The 24,013-nt window shown below is 41.6% G+C and overlaps 1 protein-coding gene across 2 annotated transcripts in view; it reads right to left on the reverse strand.

The window, feature by feature from the left end:
* EEIG2 (EEIG family member 2) overlaps nucleotides 1-15,894 on the reverse strand; it is a 28,148-nt gene extending 12,254 nt beyond the window's left edge. The window contains exons 1-3 of one of the 2 annotated variants that reach the window (XM_074599554.1): nucleotides 15,527-15,894; nucleotides 969-1,089; nucleotides 376-405 (exon numbers count right to left, since the gene is read on the reverse strand). In XM_074599554.1, the coding sequence (XP_074455655.1) occupies nucleotides 376-405; nucleotides 969-1,089; nucleotides 15,527-15,765 (390 nt within the window). In that variant the 5' untranslated portion in view covers nucleotides 15,766-15,894. The remainder of the gene's footprint in view (nucleotides 1-375; nucleotides 406-968; nucleotides 1,090-15,526) is intronic. The other variant, XM_074599553.1, reaches the window with a different exon arrangement.
* Nucleotides 15,895-24,013: the final 8,119 nt, after the last annotated feature.

The following is a 24,013-nucleotide window of genomic DNA, read 5'->3' on the forward strand; positions in this document are numbered from 1 at the left end:
GGCAAAAAGCAGAAAGCAAATGTCGAGTGTCAAATTCTGCATAGTTCTATTTTCAGTTAAAAATTAAAGTCTTAGGAGAGAAAGTGAACCGGGAGAGTTTTCTTTTATTTTAAAAGTAAACACATGCAGAAGGGTTTACCTTTATCAGCACTTTCAACATACTAAATGGAAAGAAAAAAAACATTCTGGTGGTATACTACTACTATATACCTAGTAAACACACTGATCGAGAGTTCCAACACCACTGTATCAACTATAAAGCACATAATGAAATCATGGGTATTAGAGTACTGTTCTGGAATTACTTTAAAACGGCATAAAAGGACAAGAAATAAAAGCTAATTCATAGGCAAAATTAGATACGTCTCAATTTACCTTTGCATATGCCTTTCCTCCTTTTAACTCCTAGAAAAAAAGAAAAGATGATGTTAAAGATACTGACTGGGTTGCTTTGTTTGTTTTGTGTTTTTAGAAAGCACATTTGCTGGGCTGTACTGTTGTCATTTAGAAATTGGTATTAATAACGTCCTCAGTGCAGGCCAGCAGGAGACTGTCATCTTGCAGAGGCGGGGAAAGGGCGAGTGCCTGATGCCAACCAGCATTTGGCTCTTGCAAAGTCTAGCCTCAACAGTAGGAAGTGCTGCATACAAAATTCTGGTACTTAGCACAGGTCAAGGCTTCTAAGTTTATTGCTGCTTGCCAGAAGTATCTATTAAGGGCTAACTTTATAAGGACTGATAAGTGATTCCTTTGCCGTCTTGCTGGAATAAGTGTTCTTTTCAATAAGAATGTAAAAAAACCCCGTGTATTAGTCAAACTAAGGTGATTAATAGGATTACTACAGATTTTTGACCTGGCATGCTTTCAGCTAGAATATGCTTTATGAAGCTTATCATACATTTAAAAATTAAACCAAAACAAGTGAAGAAAGAGCAGGGAAAGAGAGGAGGGGAAAAAGAACTACTTACCTTCCGTACAGACACCCTGCAAGTGCAAGTGTCCAGAATCCCTGTTGTGGCGCTGGCACTGATTTTACACATAAATAAGAACTTTTTCTTCCAGCGGACACAGTTTGCCTGTACTACCTCCCTGCAAAGAGAGAACATAAGCTTAGTATCAGTTGCATATACGTTCAGGACCATAAAATGCAATAGGACAGCTCAAGAACAAACACTGGTTCCACTGTTTGTAGAGTGGTCACTTCATGCAAAATCTCTTCCAAGGCCTGAATAATCATCCTTCATTCTTCTCTTTGTGTAGCAAGACTAATAACTTGTTTCAAAGCTTGAACACAATATTAGATCTACAGAAAAATTCAACAGCCATGTATTTTTGCAAATGAACGAGACCCTGATTTCTCCAGTTTGCCTCAGGAGGGTGAAGTCTTCTGAAAATCAGCTCCCAGGCACTGTCTTCCAAGCTGCTGAGCTTTGGAATGTGCTCAAGATACTGTCTTTGACAAGTAGTTTTTCAATACAGAAAAAGGGAGCATCATACAAGTAGAACTAGATAAATTTGAGTCCTGAAAAGTACAAAGGAGATGATGTACAATAACCAGATGCAAAGTAATATACTTGGGGCAAACAAGAATTTCAGCTACATACTGGGAGCTTGCCATTTGAGAGCAATGAAGTGTCCCTGCCCAGGGCAGGGGGGTTGGAACTAGATGACCTTTAAGGTCCCTTCCAACACGAACCATTCTGTGTGTGATTCTGTGACTAATATCTGAACAGATTTGTTCATATATGATGCGGCTCAAAAAAAAGGCAAAATGTGGGATGCTTTCAGCTATATTAATGTCATTATATAAGGCTCAAATGGAACACATCATTCTGTTTGGGTAAGTGGTTGAACAAGAACAGACTCCAAAATGAACAGGTACTAGAAACTCCCGTATCTTATAAGAAAAAATAACATATAATAAAAATACACTAAGTAATTCAAACACTCCAGAGACTAAATAACTAAGTCAAATGAAAAGTGGTTAGGACCAAAATAAGGCATAATCAAACACCCATTTAAAACTGAAAATTATAAGGTCTCAAACCACAGAGGAAGTTTCTAGAACGGCCTTCAAATAAGAAAAGTAGGAGCAAAAAAAATCTTTCTGTATTTAAATACAAGGTTGGCCGGTTTGTCAGTAACAGGGGACATAAGGAGTGTGATTCTGAGGGACCTGCCTCAATGATCAAAAGCTCTTTTCTAGTCCCATGTTTCTAAACTCAGAACTTGGAACTGTGGTGAAACTGTGCTAAACACTGTCCTAATCGTTCAAGTACAGTCTTCGCATATTAAAGCAGTATTTGTCCTTTTCTTTCTCTTACATTTTTCTAATACGTACATTCCTATGTTTATATATTAACTTCTTACAGCAGCTTATTATTGAAGAACCAGTCTGAATCTTTATCAGAAGTAAAATTCCACGTAAGCTGGAGTCAGAGTTTATCACCTGTGGAGAAATGATGAATTGCAAGGCTCACACAAAAGCTCCGATTTGCTGTGCTGGTGAGATTGCCAGCTACAGTGCTCACTGGCACCATGACTTCCTAAGGTAGGAATAAACTAGCCTGCCTAAAATGAGTCAGTTTAATCACCACACAGACTAACGGATTCTGATGATACAACACTGAGTCATATTCAAGCGTGTGACCAAAAAGGAACAGGCTCTGTACACGCTGAGCTACCTTTTATCCGTTATGTTTTATATTGTAAACTTTCCTGTGCTTTGGAAAAAAAATAAATCCCAAACTGCTAGTATATGAGTTATTTAAATCCAAAATAGAACCCAAATTCAAAAAAGACAAATACTAATAGTTTCATCCCCTACTGCAAACAGGCTTAAGCAAGAAGTCATTAAGTAAACTACAACCTTATTTGATAACGGCTAACATATGCTACACTTAGAAGGCCTAAGAATAACTTATAACACTTCTGTGATAGGTGCTCAAGTCTCAGGTAAAGAAAATAGTCAATTAGATGTCCTCTGTCAAGCAGAACAGAGCTACCCAGATGCATGGGTAACTGGGGTCTGCATATTTGCAGGTTTCATATACTGTGCTTAAAAATAACAACTTCTGAGAACGCTCTTTTTCTGCAGACCACAGTGGTCCAGTAACTTAGAAATGAAATCACCGTATTCTTTTTTAAATTCTTTTTTTTCCAAGTAACATTTTGAGATTATCCTAAAAACTAAAAAATAAAACACCCTCTCTCTCTTAAAAACACCACCACATCAAAATCAGTTTTACCTTTATCGTGAGCTGTCTAGCTACAATTTTTTGCTTCAAATAGAGAAGGGATATTTATGTCACTATCTTAAGTCATTAAATTCACTGTAGAATCATAGAATAGTTTGGGTTGGAAGGGACCTTTAAAGGTTGTCTAGTCCAATCTCCGCTGCAATAAACGGGGACATCTTTAACCAGATCAGGTTGCTCAGAGCCCCATCCAACTTGACCTTGAATGTTTCCAGGGATGGGGCATATACCAGCTCTCTGAGCAACCTGTGCCCGTGTTTCACCACCCTCATTGTAAAAAATTTCTTCCTTATATCTGATCTTAATCTACCCTCTTTTAGTTTAAAACCATTACCCCTTGTCCTGTTGTAACAGGCCCTGCTAAAATGTTTGTCCCCATCTTTCTTACAAGCCCCCTTTAAGTACTGAAAAGCTGCAATAAGGTCTCCCCGGAACCTTCTCTTCTCCAACATCCACTTTCTACAGTTGGCCTTCTGGGTTGTGAGCACACATTGCTGGCTCACGTCCAGCTTTTCATCTACCAGAACTCCCAAGTCCATCTCGGCAGGGTTGCTCTCAATCCCTTTATCCCCCAGCCTGTATTGATAGTGGGGGTTACCCAACCCAGGTGCAGGACCCTGCACTTGGCCTTGTTGAACCACATGAGGTTCACATGAGCCTACTTCTTGAGCTTGTCCAGGTCCCTCTGGACAGCATCCTGTCCCTCAGGCGTGTCCACTGTGCCACTCGATGTTGTCCACAGACTTGCTGAGGTTGCACTCAATCCAACTGTCTATGTCATTGATGAAGACATTGAGCAGTACTGGTCCCAGTACGGACCCCTGAGGGTCACCACTTGTCACCGATCTCCATCTGGACATGGAGCTGTTGGCCACTACCCTCTGGATGTGACCATCCAACCAATTCCTCATGCACTGAACAGTCCACCCATCAAATCCCTATTTCTCCAGTTTAGAGAGAAAGATGTTGTGGAGGACCATGTCAAAGGCCTTACAGAAGTCCAGATAGATGACATCTGTAGCTCTTTCCTTGTCCACTGGTATAATTGCTCAGATACTAATGCACTACTCTTGTAAAAATAAAATCAAGTAAGACCAGGAATACCCCTTTCCTCCTCATAAGGACATCAAAAAAGTACCATTAGTTTCTTTTACTAGCACAATGTTTTTTAAAAATCCAAGATATTTAAACACTAGTACACAATCTGAAAAAACAAACAAAAAAAACCACAAAAAAAACCAACAAAAAAACCAAACCAACTGCCACCCCTGATGAACATTATATAAAGAAAAAATTGTCGTATTTTAATTAAGGCAATTTTTGTGCAAAGAAAAGCAAGTTATTCCCCTCAGGCTGAAAAAAACCAAGTCAAATAATCAGAACATTTAACTATAAAGAGTAATGTCTAAGTTTCTGAGATTCTTAGTTCAAGTGCAAGGCCTTTAGTAAATAAACAGTTATATTGATTGGTTACTATGGAAATGAACCCAGATAACTTCTTGGCAAGTGTGCCTATGCTACAGGCCACGCTGGAGAAAGCTTTCCGTTATGAGTCAGTTTCCTATGAGCCTCACAGTCGCTTTACCACATGCAAAGCAAAACCAGTTGTTTTATGAATCAAAATATATCTTAGTTACTAAGATGCGTTCAAATTTGTACTGGGTTCTACGGCTTCAGTGTGACTTAACAAATGCTGTCAGTAAGACCTAGCCGACAATAAATTGAATAGACAAATATTTTAAAATACATTGATTCCAAAGTATAGTTTAAGTTACCATTAGTTTAACAAATTAAGTGTGTTTTCTTTACAGGGACAATTTCACATTGACTAAATTTCAAATGCAAGATTTCAGTTGTAGACAAGTCTTTTTCTGTATCCATTTTATGTACTGTACACAATTGCAGTTTAGAATGATGGATAAAAGACTTATTTTTTCTCTTCTGATCCACAAAAGAGAAAATCAACAAGAAAATCAACACTAAAGAAACAACAAATCCTACTCCAGTCAACTCTCATCCTAATTTGTTAACAAGTGATGGGCTGACCAGCAGATTGTTTGTTCATTTCCACATGGATAAAGGATATGAATAATGGCTTGTTTCAACAAATAGCTACAAATGCAAAAAATAAATCACTTTTAAGGACCTTAAGTGTCATGGGAAAAAGCCCTTCTTGCCAAATGGAAAAGCTTTAGGAGGAGAGGCTTAGAAACAAAGAAGCCAAAACTCCTTGTGGACATTTACCAAAATACTGTGTTCCACTAATTAGCAAATTGTTTATTCAAGTTTTTATCTCAATTCTAGACAGCCAATTATAACATTTATCCGTATGTGGATGATTATGTTAAACAAATTGGTTTTTTAGTGATTTTAGAATCATTGGTCACCAAAGAAACAACAAAAATGGAAGCAATTTTTTTCAGTTTTAAGATGCCATTCAATCTTTATATTAGACTACTTTCATATGAAACTACTTCTAGAAATACTTTTGGAATCAATTGGGTCAGTACACTTCTTTATGTTAAGGAAAGGAGTGTTTGCTTAGACATCTTACAGCTTTTGGACAGAAGGTGAGTTACCTACTCACTATAAATACCTTGAAAAAATAGCTTTTTCACTCCATAAGGTTAATAGGAATATTATTGTTATTTTTTAAAGCTGGTAGTTTGTTGGGAGGGTTGCTTTGGACTTCTAAGAATTGTTGAGGCTGGGTTCTTAGAGTCCAAAGTACAGTGAATAATATGTCTTTAGAGAAGTTCTCTGAGTGAGTGCAACTTCTCCAATATTGCCTAAGTTTTGCTTGCTTCTTTTAGGGGAAAATATATCATGTTGATCAGAGAGACCGAGAGAATTGAGGCTGCTGCAGCTCCACTCCCCAGATCCAACCAGTAGCAAGGCTGAAGATGTATTCCTGGTAAGCACCCACCAGCGCCACAAATACACAGAGCACGCGCAGAGACAGCCAGCACCAACAGCCGCATCCCACTCCCCTCTGGATGAACAGGACAGAGGTCTGCTAGCAAGACTTATCTGTGTGCGTGTATATATATATGTATGTATTTATATATGTATGGCTCCCAGACTACACCACCTACTCTACACCTAGTCTGTCTTGATCCCTGATAGCATTTACACACACCTGCACACTAAGTGCTGGCACCACAGGCACACAGGTCTCTGACTCTGTTCCACCCTAGTGGCTGGCACTTCGTATCGCTCATCTGGTCTCTGCAGTTGCTGGCACCCAGGCACACGGGTGCTCTGGCCCACAATCCCAGGCCCGTTGCTGGCACCAAGACTCTCGCTCCATTTGCTGACACAATGGACACACAAGCCCCTGTGACCTGCCATCCCACTCCCGTGTCTGGCACTTAAGTCCAGTCACTCAGGTTTCTCCTGTTGCTGACAGCACAAACACCTGGGCTGTCTGATGCACAGTCTGGACTGCAGTTGCTGGCACTCAGACCCCGCCACCCTCCACACACACACTGAGCAGAGGGCCCTTCACCCAGGAAAGAGTTAGCATGCAGTTTAATAAGAAGATATAATAGACTGCACTGATTAGAAACAGGGCATGGCCAGACAAATGTACCAACCAGCAAACTACTAATACATAACCAGCCCTTTTATCCCTTTACCTCTCTATTTTCCCCATACTTGTTCCTCCCCAAATCACCTAAATTCATCCCTTCTTTCACCTTTAGTTCCTCCCCTGAACATCCCATAAGCCTCTTCCCCTGCATCCCATAATGTGTCTCATAGCACTAGGCAACAACTCCCCTCAGTCCAAAAGGTGCTTTGGTTTGAGTGTTAGCTCAACATGATGGGTTTCCTGCCTGGACAATGGGGCTGAGGCTCTCCTGGGACAGCCCTGGGAGGGGCCCGGACAAGGTGTCCCCTTGTCCAAGTCCATAATTTCAGTTCCCCACCTGCCTCTGTGTCCCTGGGCTTGCGTAGATGGACCTTTGATGGGCTGATGGCTCCTGTGACAGGCCCAGGAGTAGCTGGGGCAGGGTGTTATTTTAGCTCCTTCGCCATCCCCTGCCTTTGTTTCCTGCACTCATTTGTGGGTGTGCATATGAACTTTTACCGCCTAACGTAACATCTTCCTTTGATCAACCCTTGGCTGAATAAACTTCATACTGTTAGCTCTGTCCTTCTGACACAAATACAGTGTTTAGTAGATTGGAGTAACACAAAGTTATTTTAGTGTAGGAAATGATCTTCTTAAATGGGAACAATATCGCATTCATATATGTATTTTTTACATATAAAAAAACCACATATAAATGCAAACATCTTTCTTCTGCAGAGAACCTAAGCAACCTAAGCTTTTCCAGAGCACCTAACAAAGAATGCCAATATCATGATCCCACCTTACAGAGACAGGAATTAAGGCATTAGCCTACAATCTAACAGTTTATCAGCCACATTTGCAGTGCCCTCAGTGGTTCAGGTACTTTACAGTAAGATTTGACCTTTCCTAGGCTATCTTTAGCATTAGGAAGGCATTGTTGGGTAGAGTTCTCATTTATACTAGGAAACACATAATGGTTTGGTGTGCAAGAGAAGAATACCCTCTTGCATCCCTCTTAACCAAAATCTACTTCCTTTTAAAATTTGTGCAGTCTCACAGTTGAGGGAAAGATACAGATACCTGTGCAACAGGCTCCCAGAGCAATTGAGTTGCTCTCTTATCCATCCAGTTTCAAGCAAAACACTGAGCACTACTATTCAGTCCCCCAGGATATGCCAAGTAGCTTGGTATTTGTGAAGTGTTAAGAACCTCAGAAGAAAATCACTCTTACTACACAGAAATGTACTCTTCTTGTTTGGTTTAGAGCCGTGCAGCTGAAGCATCAAACAGTATGGTTTACTCATGTATCTTCTTTGAATATCTCTACTGTACACACAAAGCAAAATATAAACAAGATCACCCAACAAAGAGATCCTTCACTTTCAAATTAAACTAAAATCCTTACTGCTAAATTGATAAAACATAAATATGAAATTAACACAGGTATTTTAAAGGAAATAAAAAGAGGTCTAGCACCAACACCAGTACCAATTTTATTCAAATATGTTCTGTGCATCTAATACACATAACTTAATACACGTAACATACATGCTGCCCACGCATGTACCAATTCCAACCTCATCATCTTTGAAGAACATTGAGCTACAAAGGAGCAAAAAATATTCAACATAACTTCTCAAATACCAAGCTATACTTTAAATTGTTATTGATAAACAGAATGGCTAAATTTATTCTTCATATAGAAAGATGCATCTCTTGAAGTTAGAGTTCAGAGCATGATCTCCAAAGTAGTAATAAACTTATGCAAAGCTTCAGTTTATTTCTTGTATTCAGGAAGAAACACAGTTTACTTTTTCTTTAACATTCTGTGTTTCGTCCATGCCTAAGGCATAGAAGAAGATACATTCTCTCCAACAAAAACATTTTTTCCTAAGCATTGCAAAAAACCTGAACAAAACCAGTCATTTACAAACACAGCTTCAATGTTTCACAAATTTCAGCACTAAGCAAACAGCAAACAGCTGGCTCTGCAGGAAGAGCTCCACTTGTTTACAGTGCACAACTCCCCAGTTAATTTGCTGTTAGTACATGCAAAAATTTTAACAGAGCAATCGTTTGCTATTGCACATGTTTTTACTCATAATAAACAGGTTAAAGATTTAACTAGCAACATTTCACATCAAGTATTTCTTATAAATATGTGTAAACTGATCATCACTTGGAAATAGAGCTCCTTTGGAATACTTCTACTTTTGAAAAACTGATGGTTACAGGCAAATACAGAGACCTGAAAGAGAATTAGCACTGTGAAGGGCAAGCTGCATTAGCAAGACTATAGCCAGCAGTTCAAAGGAAGACATTGTTCCCCTCTGTTGAGCATCTGTGAGGCTGTATCTGCAGCACTGCGCCTGTTTTTGGGGCCCTCTCAGTAGAGGTAAGACACTGGTAAACTAAAGCAAGCCTAGGGGGTGTGAGATGAGGGTCTGGAGTCAGGGATGAGGGGGAGGAAGCACCTCATGCAGGAGAAGTTGGGAACATGGGATTTTTAAAATCTGAAGAAGAGTGAAGGAAGATCTAACTACTATCTTCAGCCATCTCTACTGAGTTAGAGAGAAGATGGGGCCAGATGTTTCTTAGTGGGGAGCGGAGAAAGAAAGAGAGGCAATAACAAGATAAAATAAGGGGAAAAAATGTTCACAATAAAAGTGGTAAAGCAGAGGCGTAGGTGTCTACAAAGACTGGAAACCATTCTTTCAGATTTTCAAAGTTGATAGGAAAAGCTCTGAGCTTCCTGATCTAACTGAAGTTAGTCTTGCTTTGAGCAGGAAGTTGCACTGTATGATCTGCAGCACTCCCTTCCACCCTCAACTATTCCCTGAACAGAAATAGCCCTTAAAATATGAAGGCAATCAGGTGCTATGGTGCTTGCAAATGGCAAGTTTATGACAGTAAAATACTGTGCTGGGGTCAAGGGCAGAAAAAAACCCAAACCGATAACTTCAACAGCTCTTTTGAACTGAAGTGCCAGTTCTCCTGCACAAGCCAGACACATTAAGCATAAAAGCTTTTCCCCCTCACCCCTTCCTCTTTAGCAGGTGCCTGTCATGCATCTTTTTTCAGGAACTTTTTCCTGAAAAGCTAGCTGCTGCTGTATCTCCTACTGGTACTTACAGTAACAAATGTCTCAAAAGAATAAGCGCTTTTCATATCTGCAATAACAAGTTACATCCCATGCAAAATGCAGTCTGTACAAACATTTTATCTCCTACTGTAGCCTAAAGATGACCCTTTTCAGATATAATTTTATTTTCCTTACTCCCTTAATTAATTCTTTGATTTTCCTCCAATCTATTTCAGATATTTGATTTCTTCATCCCTCTTATTTCCACACCATTGCTCTTCCACCTTTGTACATTAACTCTCCCATTAATATTTTAAGCTTTTTCTTACCCTTCAGCCCTGTCCAGAATATCCACACCAATCCTTGTACATTACATTACCTTTGTCAAGCATATTCTCTAAATCTGTTGACTAAACTGATTATATTGTAACTATTAATGAAAGGCTGAAGAAGTACAAAGGCACTACATTAAAAAAAAAAAAGTTATAATTTGCATAGAAAACTTCCCCTTCTTACCTCTTCCACTCTACAGAGAGGGACAGGGCCTGGAGGCTGCTCAGCCAACAGTCTCACAACTGAAAAAAACACTAAGCGGACCTTAGGTAACCTGAAAAGAGCAGCTACAAAATTGCAAACCAGGTTTTTTATCCCACCAGCTATTTGCCTAACAGCGCTTGAAGATTTACTTTGTTTCAGTTTATCCAACTGCAAATCCAGTTACAGATGAAAAACTACTAGAAGTCACATTGTCCTTTACCAATTCTGAAGGCTGTCAACAGGATTCATACGTCATGCAGGAAGATGAGAGCGATAGGGACAGTAATTCCGCCTGACAGGTATGTTTCTCTAACAAGTACTTCTGCTTAAAAACAGGAAGCTGGTTAAGCTGTGTTACTATCAGGAGAAATTTTGCCTTTCAAATGCAATAGCAGCAACAGGGAAAACAATGGGTAAAAAGCAATTTGAAGAGTCCAGTGAGGCAGAAAATGTACTCGCTGGAGTCACAAAAACCAAATGTAGTTTTAGGCAGTCGAGAAGGAGGTAGCCAAGCGTCACTAGAAGTAAGTAGTACTTATTATCTGGAAGATAAGATATCAATTTCTACAGAAGACAATTACTTACTCTAGCCCGTACCTATTAGGAATGAGAATATATTTGTGCAAGTAATGCAAGATCTCTGAGATTGCCACTCAGGACTCAAGGGCATGCTGTACATTAAAAGAAAAAAAATTTCCCTGGAATCCACTGGGGAAAAAAAAATATTTTGATGAAAAAGTTATAGTTGTCAACAGCCCCTAATCTCTATCTGTCACACAGGTACTGATCATAATCAGCTTTGTAGTTTTCAATGTTGTTTGTAAAAGAAGGGAAAGAGAAACATCAGCAACCTAAAGTGTCAGAAATCAGATCTCAAAGGCAGGGGAATATGACCAAACTGAAGGCTACAGTCATAAGAAAACCCCAACCAAGAAGCTTGAGTGGGGTGCAGGTGGAAATCAAGCTAAAAATGTAACTACCAGGCTTACAGATACAGTAGCCTAAATCTATACAGTACAGTGTTGGAAGCACACCTTTACTTTCCAACACTTCTTTGATTTCCTCTTATCCCATCTGTTCTTTTGCTGCTGGTGGAGAAACAGCTCAGACTATAAGCAGTTATCTACTCTAGGGGCCCATCAATTATTTCTTCAGGCTGTTAAAATGAGGGCAGTTGCAGACAGCGTATACTTTCAATATATTTATGTCTGCATTACACTAACCTTGAATAAATATACTTACTATTTAGTCAAGTCTATACCTTAAGATAGTATTTTTCTCTTCACAATATTCATAGGTGTAATTTCTGCCCTGTAATAATCTTCTGTCCTTTCAAGGTGCCATAGACATTATGTGCACAGTATGTTATGACCAGGCAGTGTACAGATACATAGTATCCTGGAGTCTGCACAAGTATCCTGTATTAACGTATCCAATTTCGGAGAGACACCTAATATCATTGGCCCAGGGAAAAAAACGGAAATGTAGAAAGACACCTTTCCACATAGGAAGCCAGGCTTAAACTAGAAAGTTTTCTAAATGAAAATGAGGTTTGTTAGCATAACTTTGCATACATCCACAGTCTGTTTGCTGAAAATCCACCCTTTGTTATAAAATCTAAAAATACTATTGTAGAGATCCAGAAATCATTATTAGAAAGCAATTTCGGGGGGGGGGGGGGGGGAAGGGGGGGGGGCGCTGGAATTACAGTCTGTGGATGATTGGCAGTTTGCTGAAACAACCAAACACAACCTCCCCCTCCTGCAACTTCTTTCAAGGTTTTCCATGTTACAGAGCCAAAGCTTATTACCCCTAGAATTCTCCCTAGAATTCCAGGGTCCTCTTCTTGCACACACACTCAAACATTCCTCCCTAGGTTTAAACACTGCTACTACTTGGCTGTTCAATGTCCTTTGGTCAAAATACTATTTGACAGTACCAGATTACATTAAAAAGTTTAATATTTTGTCAGGTAATTAAGCATTTAGCATTATAATACAGAATTTTCTTTTCCTACAGTAAATATTCATAAATACGCAAATAGAAAATTCACAAATAGGAAAGTTTCAAATAGAAGTTTTCAAATTGGAGTTCTAAACAACTACATAAAAACACAAAAAACCACAGTTATGTGTAAACAATGAATATAGCTGCCATTTATACACAAACCAGATCACTGTGTACTGCACTATACAAGCTGGTTTTATCTGGTCACAGAATTTCTATACACTTCAGGCACATATCTCTGTCAGCTGGAAAAGTGGTTGGACTCTGACAAGTCTCCAATAACATGGACCATGTCTTCATAACATATTTCTTGCATGTCTCTTTCTCAGTAAAGATCTGAGAAGTGAAAAGAATATTTTTCAGTAGCTTGAACTTTTATCTGTCTGCTTTTCGTCCCACTTCAATGTTCAGAGGGATGATGTAGGTATCAATTGCTTGCACAAACAGGGCTTTAATCAGTGCTGTGTTTTTATGACATTTCTTTCTCAATGAGTAAACTTCGGAAAGAAAATGCTAATAATGTTAGGCTGTGTTTATAGCCTGTTGATATGACTGCCGTTTTTTATTTTATTTTTTAATTATTTTTTTTAAGGCAAGAGGCAGCAGTTGGTTTGTATCAGTACCAACTTGAGACCTCAATTCTCAATAACTTCTCCCTAAAAAATTATAGTTTGCTAGACCTCAGTCAGTAACAAAAATAAAAGCTATTAAGAAGACATGGTCAGTTTTTTGATGTATTATGCAATATTTGAAATGAGTTTGTATATTACTTTCTGAAATACAATGGAGTTCTTCAAACTTCTTTTGTAACACTATAAAGATCGCTACTTTAAGGATACAACTGCCAGCTCACACTGAAACTCATAAATGTGTGCAACTAGAAGATGATGGCCATTAAAAAAAAGCTCACAGCAAGTTTTGAAATACTGCCACTCTGATGTTAACTTAATTTCTTCCTTAGTTATTCAGACCTTTGCTGAATCACCACTGTGAAAATCCATCTGTTAATTCTTAAGCCAAGAGCAAAGGCACTCCCTAAATTGGCATTGAAGGATCACTGCAGAGGAATTCTTTACCTTCCTACCAGCGTACCTCAACACTTCTCAGTCCAGCAGGAAGGGACCAGTTCCGCTCACAGGGACTTTGGTGGACCAGCGTATATTTCACTGCTGTTCTTATTTTTAAGCCATACCCCCAGAAAAAGAAAATGGAAAAATTTCAAAGCTTCTTTGACTCCAACACAATACTTCAACAGCATTTTTTTTACATTGTCACACTTCCACTGACACTTCCTATATACACCTCCTATCACACATATTTTACTCTAATACACTGTTCACATTCATAAAGACATGCATGTTTGCTTTCAAGCTTTTAAACAGGCAAGGCAAAAAAGGCTAAGGTCACAATAATGTATCAAAAACATCAGCTCAGCTGAAATGAACTCCTTTAGAATAGAGATACTGTCCAGAAGATATGTGTCAGCCTGTGAAAATGACTTCAAGGCAGTAAGGGCTACATTAGGACAGTAATGGCACATTACTGCCTAAAATCATGATCAGCATCATCATCTATTACTTATGAAGAAGTCGCTCACAAGCAAAACATTGAAGAAAAAGAGACATGAAATGCGAGCAGAACACTGATGAGTTGAAGACCCTCCAACCATACAGAAGAAAAATTAATCTTTAATTATACAAGCTAGTATAACGGAATGGTTAAATAAGGAGGTTTTAGGCCAAAAGTTCCATGTTTATACTTTTTATTCTCATTGATAAATTCTATTTACAGAATCAAAAGCACATGATTTAGCAGGCTCTGTAACAGCAGTGTTTTAATAAGAAAATAACTGAATATTCATAGATTTGTTACTGATTTGTCTGCTCCCAGAATTCTATGAGATATTTTTCAGTAAATCCTTTTCATAATAACATTAAAGTAATATAATAACCCATACACCATGAACCGGTGTAATGGAAGGGTAGTGTCCTCCTGCCCAGACCTGAAGCCACAGCACACCCTTCTTATTCACAAGGTTCTGCCTTTGCCTGGCACCTGCTAGAAATTGACCCACTTGCACTCTGTTTGCCCGTCGCTACCAGCGGATCAAGAAGCCACCGTCACTGCAGATGACAGCTCTATTGCTGAGGCACAAAAGAACAAACAAAAAAAAAAAAAGAAGAAAGAAAAGAGACACCTGTCTACTGGTGCACTTGCACTGCAGAATTAAGCATGAATGGTCAGTAACGTGTATGACCTGAATATGTTCAGGAAATAAGAGAGCACTTTTCCACAAAACTGTTTGTTAACTCTCCATGTAAATATCCACAGAACGAAACACAGTGAGCCAGTGTCCAACAGAATAAAACGTTAAGGTCGCAACACTCACATGGGACTGCTGTGACTTCAGACTTGGTGGCAAGACGTGTCGTCCCCTCCCGTTACCCACAGAGTCATCAGGCTTTACAGCTCCAGGCGTTATGGCACAAGCGACCAGTTTCTCTAGGACAACCCTCATCCACTCAGGGATTCATTTACCCTGTTATTCGGTGTTTAAGAGCCTCAATATTTATTTCAAAGCGTTACGACTCCGAGCAGCCACGCAGACGAGGAGTCTACAAGTGCTCCCACATCTACCCTGTGGCCGCTAATGCTGGTAACGCGGGCGGGACGAGAAGACATCCAGCCCGCCCGGCGGCAAGCCGTGCCACAACAGCTTTGAACCTCCCTGCCCGCCTCCCTTCCAGAGGGGAAAGACGAGCAGCGCGCCCGCAGCCGCCGGCCCTAGCCCCGGCTGCCGACGGGAGCCGCCAGAAGCCCCGGGGCAGCTGCTCCCTCCCCCGGGCCCCCGATCCCCGCACGGCGGGAGCCGGCCGAGCCTCAGCCCCCAGCCCCGGCCGCCGGGGGGAGCTGAGGAGCGGACGGAGGGGGCTGCAGAGGCGGGGGGACGCGGCTCTGCGGAGGAGCCCTTGGGAAAGGGGCGGCGGCGACAGCGCGGCCGGAGCTGCTTGCTGGGGAGCGGGATCCCCGGCAGCCGCTTGGCCGGCGAGCCCCGGAGGCACCTACCGGGAGGACTCCCCGCTGAAGCTGCCCCCGTCCAGCAGCCGCACCTTGCAGAAGAGGATGCCGTTGACGAAAGGCACGGAGGAGAGCTCGTCCAGCTCCAGCTCCACGCGGAACTTGAACTTCTTCTTCTTCATCATGATGAAGGCCATGGGCCGGGGGCTCCCCGGGGGCCGCCCCCACGCCCGCTCAGCGCCGCGCGGCAGCTCCCCTCCGCGCCCACCGCCCCGCTCCGCTCCCATGCCGCGTCAGGACGGGACGGAGCGCCGGGGCCGCTCCCAGCTCAGCCGCCGGCGGCCGCGGCGCCGCCCGGGCAGCGCTTACATGGCAGCCGGCGCCTCCCTTTCAAACCCGCCCGCCTCCGCTCCGCCCGCTGCCGGCAACGGCTGGCGGCGGGGCGCGGCCGCGGGGGGGGGCCGTTCGCCGGCACCGCCGGGCCCCGGCCGCTGCCGTGGCAAAAGGCTCGAACGGCGGCGCGTCGTTTCGCGAAGGAGCGAAGAAACGGCCGGTGCAGTTTGCAAAGTGGTCTAATAACGGGACTCGACGTAGCGTCGTCCCGAGCGGCCGTGGGGGTCCGGAGCATGGAGGTGGCCGCCGCCCCGGCAGAGCGGAGCTGGTGGATCCACCCCCGGCAGCTCTCCCCCTCCCAGGGACCCTGCCGGGGCGGCGCGGGGCGCCCGGCCAGCCGAAACGTACCGTTTGGCTAACGTTACATCTGCTAAACGTTATTATTTTAAAGAGCATTAACAAAACCAAACATTGTTTAGACGTCGTAATTTCAACCGAGTTTAGCTTCCTTCTACTGTAACTCGACCCTTATCAGGGTCTTTTGCAGCAGTGCAGCCTGTAATTTACAACTAGCACCACTTCTGATAGGAGCAACAGATGTTCACAATCGTGCAGGGAAGGAGGAATGTACACATCTGTATTTACATTAAAAAAAACCCAGTCCTGTGGCACAGATGATCACAGCAGCACACATCCAACACCGTTTGGTATAACGTACAGTTGAACACCAGCACGTGCTCTGCAGGGAACAGCTTTCTCTCAAAAACCCATTCCAGGAGACTAAAACATAAAACAAGTTCCGAGCAGCCTCCATCAGCAGATCAGTTTCCTCTTCACAATGTTGCGTAAGAAAGCCCCGACACACAGCATGTCTTCCCACAACTGAGCATTTATTCACATGGTAAGAAAAAGAATTTGTAAGATTATGCATGCAGTGTGGTGCTGAGCCCCTGAAGTCCTGTTGCAGCTTGTGAAAGTAACAGCTGCCCCTCATTCATTCAGGACAAATACATAAAAACATATTTTTCGTGGAATACATACCTGGTGAATACAGACATCACAAGTGACGTGCATGGCTAAGTATACCCAAATGTCACCCACTATCCTGTATCATGATCCTAGGGGAAAAAAAAAATAGTAAAGAGTAAAAAGCATAAAAATGGGGTGTCAGCAAGAGAAACGCTCTTGTGTTGTTGGTTTGGTTTTTTTTCTGTCCTACAACATCCAGGTCATAGAAAGTATTTATATACAGAGTTTTCCAGTAAAAAGAACTACAAGGGTAGTCCTGACTCCATTATCAGTTTCACATTGCTAACAAAATCTTCCCTCCAAAATTCCCAAATATCAAGTAGTGACTGGCTCTGAAAGAAACTGTTTAACTAGAGTAAAATTAATATGATAACATCTTTGGGAGGAGGTCTAGGCACCTGGCCTTGACCTGGAAATTACCCCATTGAGAACACTTCTTCAGTCTGCTCTAAAATAATTCTGAAACTCTCCTCTCTTTACTAGACTGCAGCAGCCTATAACATATCCTAGGAGGCAACTCCTTGGGTACTATATTCATCATATCTCTGTTAAAAGAAGTGGAGAGTGAAAGATTTTCAGCACCTAAAGACTACGAGTTGGTATTTAGTTGGTATCAAGTTACACGAACATACTCCTTTCTTTCAAGGATAAAGAACAAGTTCCAGAGATTTTTTCAAAGTAGATATTTCAGATTGATAGAATAGATTACTGTATTTAGCTGGAAGATCCTACATATCTAGGCAGAAAAGTAAGGGTGAAGAACCAGAGCTGTATACCAGATGAATTATCTGTTAGAAGTGCAATAAATACAATTAGCCTAACTATTATACAATGCCTTAAAGAAAATCTAAGCTAACTTATTCTTGGTTGGAGAAGTATGTCAGCAACCTTCACAAATTATTAAAGTCCATAGGTTAGTATATACCCCTTGTGTAGCCTTTAGCATAAGCAGGTCCTCTGCATAACTGAACTTCTTAGGCAGTTGTAGGAGTTTGTATACTGAGTGCACCAACAGGCTGTTACAGCCCTGATCAGCTACACCTGGGTCCTCACCCACACCCTGCCCAGGGCACCCATTTAAGCTCAGCTCTGAGCTAGCAGTCCCTGTTAGAGCTCTGCTGTAACTGTGTATGTTTGTGGGGTGGTTGTTGTATTGTAGTCCTGCCTGCACCTTGTTGTGGCTACTAACCTGCAGGTTGACTTCCCAGCTTGATTTCAGGCCTGTCTTTTTGTTGTAGATGTGTCTGACTGCTGTTGCTGGACAGGCCCCTGGGTTGTGTTCTCAGTACGGCTGCTGTAGTTACCTGCTCTGCTTGCTTAGGTGCTGCAGGATGGGAGACACCCTGGCTGGTGAGTCCTCTGCTCTGCTGCCTGTATTCTTGCTCTCAGCTTCCTGCTCTTGGGGAAAGAGCTGGCCCTTCCTCTGCCCTTCTGTCCTGAAAACTGCTAAAACAAAGAAAGGGGTGGTTGCTCATGGCTTCAGGAGACTTGATTAAAACACTATTCTCATCTGAAAAAAACTAATGCTATCCAGGGGCTATATTTACATCCTGAAACTGGTGACTTGAAAATATCTTCTATATTCAGTATAACCTTCTTGATCAGAAAGAGTCAAAGTCAAATGTGTCAGAAGTATAGATTTCTAGATACATTTGGAATCTTTAATCAAAAGACTCAAAATAGCAGAGGAGCCTTTCAAACAAGGATAAACACTGTGGGTAATATAACAATCCTGTGTTGTCATTGATGTGAAACTTCTGCAAGTTTAAAGCACTGGAGTTTTATTTTAGGAGCAATTCATAAATCTTTAAAGAAGTTGGATGTCACTCAGGTACAAAGCCTCAAAAATTCAAGAAAAGCCAGTGTTTTTCAAAATACCACAGTTACACCAGCATGAATCAAATAATTCAAAAGCTGCTTGGTCTCCTGAAGAAGGTAAGATTTCAGTTAAAGTTGCAGGAGTTAAAAGGGAAATTCCTTTATGGACAGGTGAAGCCCACGTCTCTGGTATTTTTAAATTCTCCAGAGCACCAGTGTGTATATCATTGCTGGAGATGGAACTGATGTGACCTGTGTTCATCCATGCAGACTGTTTGTTTTCTGCAGCACCACTTCCCTCCTGGGCATGTCTATTTCTGACCCGTAGCTAGTTTTTCCAGGGAGTAGTGGCACCAGAAAAACTTTGAAACATTCCATGGGTTTGGCTTTAGATGTCACCGTACTTGATCTGACATAAGGTCTGGGCTACAACCTGTACCCAGATCAGTCCTTCTAGCAGCAATCAACTGTAAGTACATACTCTATCTTGGTCACAAAAGAGATTGATTTGGATGTCTGAAACTAAACTAAAAAGTGAACTCAGTGGGAGATAAATGCAGGGTGGGTAAGTAAATGCTATAATCAGGACACTTTTTATGCTGCTTTACGAAATATGTGGTGAAGTCTCAGTCCTCCAAATATGCTTGTACATGTCTAGCACAAACCTACAAGGGCAGTCTCTCTGATTACCCTCTCAATGGTCGCTGCCTTTGTGTGGTGTGGCTATTTAAAGCTGTGCTGCAAATAAAGTTCAGGTGACAGCCCCAATCCTACAAGGTGTTCTGTGCCCTCTGCAATGGTGATGTGGCACAGGGAAAGTCAGAACATAGCTGAGGCATACCCCTGCTTAACCTCCATTGACAACGTTAAATCACCATTTCTTAGTTGGTAAACAATATCAGTCTTTCTGAATTAAGACAGAATACCTTTTTCATGCTAAACCAGTCCAATGCCATGTGCTAGAAAAGACAAGTAAAGAAAAATCTGTGAAAAATAATAAAAAAATCTGAATTTACCATAGCTTGTTATTATATGATAGTGAGATTTCAAAATATGTTTGTTTTGAATAATTATTTTATACTGATAGTTTAAAATGGAGTTAATGACATCTCTATAATGGCACAAGCATTCATTTCACCCTAAAACAAGAGAAAACACTGAAATTTGTCTGTTGCCTTTTAAGTATTTATTGCTTGTGTTGCTTAATTATATCCTCCTGTGTGTGAAGATTGCTCTTTCAGGTGACATAAAATTTCTGGATGTACTTAGCAGACATTTTTTTAACTGTGTAGCAGAAATGGATTTGATCTCATAATTTAAAAATTACTCAATTTCACTGCAGTCCCTGGAGTTAAGCCAGAAGTGACTTTTGGCTCATGCAGTAGACTATTTTGATAATTTTAAGATTATTATGAAGCATTTCCTTGCTCACAGAAAAAGAGCTATAGTATCTAGAGCAGACACTGAATCATGCAATTCAGCTGAGTTATCTTTTAGTCTAATAATAAAATATATCAAGTCTGCTTCTAGCCTCTGAGGTTTTGTGATATTTATAGTACTTTCTCCAAGTGGATAGTATTGATGTGATTTAAACATTTAATGTACATGTATTGATATATATACTAATGAAAAGCTCTTCTTTTAGTAAGTTAAATGCATATATTTTTCTGATATGTTTTTTATGTTCTGCTACTAATCAGTGTTGATATCAGAAAGCCTTAATAATACTCAATACAAATTATATGTTACAGAATTAAAAAAATATTACTTTAGATCCATATCTTGGGCAAAGGTATTTCTTGACTTCGATGTCCTTTGTGGCTATGCAGTTCCTTCGAGTAAGGTAAAAATTGGAGTGCAAGATGATGGACTACTCAAAACTCCTTTTTAACAAAGGACTGTATAAATGATACAGCCCCAAAACCTGTCATATAGGACCATTTCTAGCATAAATGATAGTTTTGGTAGTGCTAGCTTCCAAATAATAGGAAAGAGTTTCTTGTTAGAGATGTAAATGAGGCAGAGTTCTGGAATTGCATTTGTGGTCACTGCCTCAAGTTTCACTGCAGTAGGTTAATTAGGCCTAACTAGTGTCTGTATCTTTCAAGGGGAATAGTTTCCTCAGATGTGTATCTAATAGTTCATCTATCAATGTACGCAAAATATGAGACTCTTACCTACTTTTCTTATTGGTATCAGCCAGTCTTACTAAAGTCAAAGCATTTAAACCTTCTGTACAGCTCTATACTCCATTTCCAGGTAGACCGCTGCAAATCTGGAACCGCCCAATGAAAAATGAGTTTCACCGTTGCATTGTAGATAAAAAGTTGGAGCAATGAAATACAAACCATTCTTCCAACCTTCTGCCATGCACACAAATCAAAGCAGAATCTATTTGCAAATATGAATTGTCTAACTATCAAGTTCTATTATCTGTCTGTTTTCTGTGGCCTGCTTTTCCTACACAACTCCTACCAGTATGGTACACACTATATAAATGATAACTATGTGGGATGCGCTTACGAAAGCCAAACCTGCCAAAACTAGCTTTTCTTCCTTGTTGCTTCAGGAAGAATGAGTGCATCTCTTCCTCTTTTACCTTGAATTTTGGACTACTAAGTCTTCACAGTTGTTAACGACAGCTACAAGATTTTAGAAAAAATAACAGTATTCCATTCAGGTTCTCCTTTTGTCTTGATCGTTTATTTATGCCAATTCTTACTGTAGTCAGTCATCCCCCATCAGACACTACTTTTGACCCACACTGTGGTAAATTATAGCAGACACTCAATCAGTCCACAAACCTGTATGTATTGCCACTGAAGCAATAGATATATTTAATTCATAAAAAATAAAGTGTGTGTATATAATATGTTGTCGTGGTTTAGCCTCAGATGGCAACAAAGAACCACGTGCCGCTCGCACGTGCCTTCCTAACACAGGAAGGATCGTAAGAAAAGGCAAGACTCTTGGGTTGGGACAAAGGCAGTTTAACAGAACAGCAAAGGGAACATGCAAACAACAACAACAACACGGATAGAGGAATATACAAACGCAATTACGGGACCGCCGCTCCCCGCCGCTCGCCGACCGGCCGGACCCGGGACGCCCCAGCCAGCTTTTAAGCAGCAAGTTCCTGCCCCCTCCCCCGGCAGCTCAGGGTGGGCGTGGCTCACATGGCATGGAATACCAGGAAAAGTTAACCCTATCCCCACCGGAACCAGGACATATGTACATACTCACTCTGAAGTGGTGATCAAAATGTGGTGTCTGTCATTATGCTGCTAGGAAAAAAGTTAATACTCAATGCCTGCAGGTTCCTGTGAGTGCTTACATATAGCTTTATTGATCACGTGGAAATCATTAGCTGATGTTGAACATCTAAATGACATTAGCACATAATACAGGGTAAAACTGCCTGAGGTCAATTTAAGTGTATGCTTCAAGTGTTTGGTGTTAATTTCTGAGTTGTGTATTAACACTATGTATGAATGAGAATAAGTACAGTATTTAGTATGATATTCATCATATAAGAAAATAACTGTACTTCATCAAGACCTCGGACAATGACAATGCTGGATATTGAAACCTAGTGATATGCAATGGGAGCTTAAGGTAGCACTGTTTCATGCCCACTCATGTTGTATTTCTGTTTTATTCAATAACTAGTACAGATAGTTATTACTTGCATGTTCTAATTTGTGATGAGACAATGTTGCACTCACTGTACTTTGTTAGACAAAGATGTAAGGATGATGGTATGAGTAGAAAAACAGAAACAAAGGCCATAGTACTTAGCAGTATTACATTGCTGGGATGCAATGACCGCAGCAACATTCACTTTCCTTATTCCAGAAAGGAGTAATGTGTGTTCAGACTCAGCCTATGCCAATGCACAATGTTAGTACTAACAAAGTAACATGTTTATATTTGGACAAGCAGAAAAGCACACTCTCATCAAGGTTCCAGATGACCCCAAACTGTGTGGGACCACCTGGTGTGCTGGAGTAAGGCTGGAGGAATGGGGTGATGGGGACCTTATGAAATTCAACAAGGACAAAAGTGAAGTACTGCATGTAGGAAGGAACAGTCCCTTGCAACAATACAGGGAGTAGCTCTGCTGAGAAGGACCTGGGGGTCTTGGCAGAGATCAAGCTGAGCATGGGCCAGCAACATCCTGAGCTGTACTAACAGGAGCATGGCCAGCAGATGGAGAGAAGAAGTGATTATCCCCTTCTACTCTGCACAAACTAGGCTGTATTGAGATGCTGCAGCCCAGTTCTGGGCTCCCCAATATATGAAAGACATGCTCAACTGGGAGAACTGGTTTTGTGGGGACCTAAAAGGAGGTCTCCACCTTCCTGGTACCTACAGAGATTTTATAAAGAAAATGGGGCTGGGGCCTTCATGGTGGGAGGGATAACAGACGCCAGGCACAAAATAGAATGAGAAAGGCTTGGACTGGGCTGCAGGGGAGAAGCTTCCCCCCTGAGGAGAGTCGGGCGGCAGAGCAGGCTGTCTGGGGAGGTTGTGGGGTTCATGGAGGTGCTCCATCCTTGGAGGTCTGAGTTCATGGCTGAGCTTGCTTTGAGCAGGAGGTTGGACTGCAGACTCCCTGAGGTCCCTTCCCACACGGCTTGTTCTGTGTTCCAATGAACCTATAATGCTATCAGGTAGTCTTTGCATGCACAGGCCATAGCAGCATCTAGCCCTTTTTCAAACACCAATTAGTCTATGGTCAGATGATGTAGCACATTAGCTTTATTAATTATGCTTGAACAAAGCTACTAAGCCTCTGCTATAAGGCTGAAATGCATTTTCTGTTGTTGTGTATGGACTGAACGTGCACCAGGAGAGCAAGACTCAATTCAGTGTCTCATTTCCACTGCAGCTCTCTCACAGAGACCCTACTTTGTGGGTGTTTTCTATCCTTTTGTCCTCTTTCCAGCTGTGTCCTTTTGCATTTACTCCACTGATTTATTTATGAAGCAAAAAAAGGAAAAAAACCCAAACAAACAAACCAAAAACCCTGAGAAGTTTCCTCTTCTAGTCTTTGTTCTGGTAGGCCAAACCAGCCGAGCTCTTTCGAAGTCTGCCCTTCTGCTCTCCACGCAAGGGGGCTCATCACACAGCTTCAGCCCCGATCTCAGCCGGCTGGCGCCTGGAATGAGCCGAAGTGTCCAAATCCGGCTATTTAGCAGCATCGTTGGTGCTTCTCTACTTGTGCTGGAAACGTTTAGCCGGGAACGGCGGTGGAAGTGCGGAGAGGGAGAGCTGAGGCAAGCTTGAAGGGGCCGCGGCCGCCGCCTGCCCTCTTCCCCTCAGCGCCTCCTTTCCCGCCTCAGCGGCGAGAGG

Source organism: Larus michahellis, chromosome 8 (assembly GCF_964199755.1).
Source record: "Larus michahellis chromosome 8, bLarMic1.1, whole genome shotgun sequence".
Taxonomy (NCBI): domain Eukaryota; kingdom Metazoa; phylum Chordata; class Aves; order Charadriiformes; family Laridae; genus Larus; species Larus michahellis.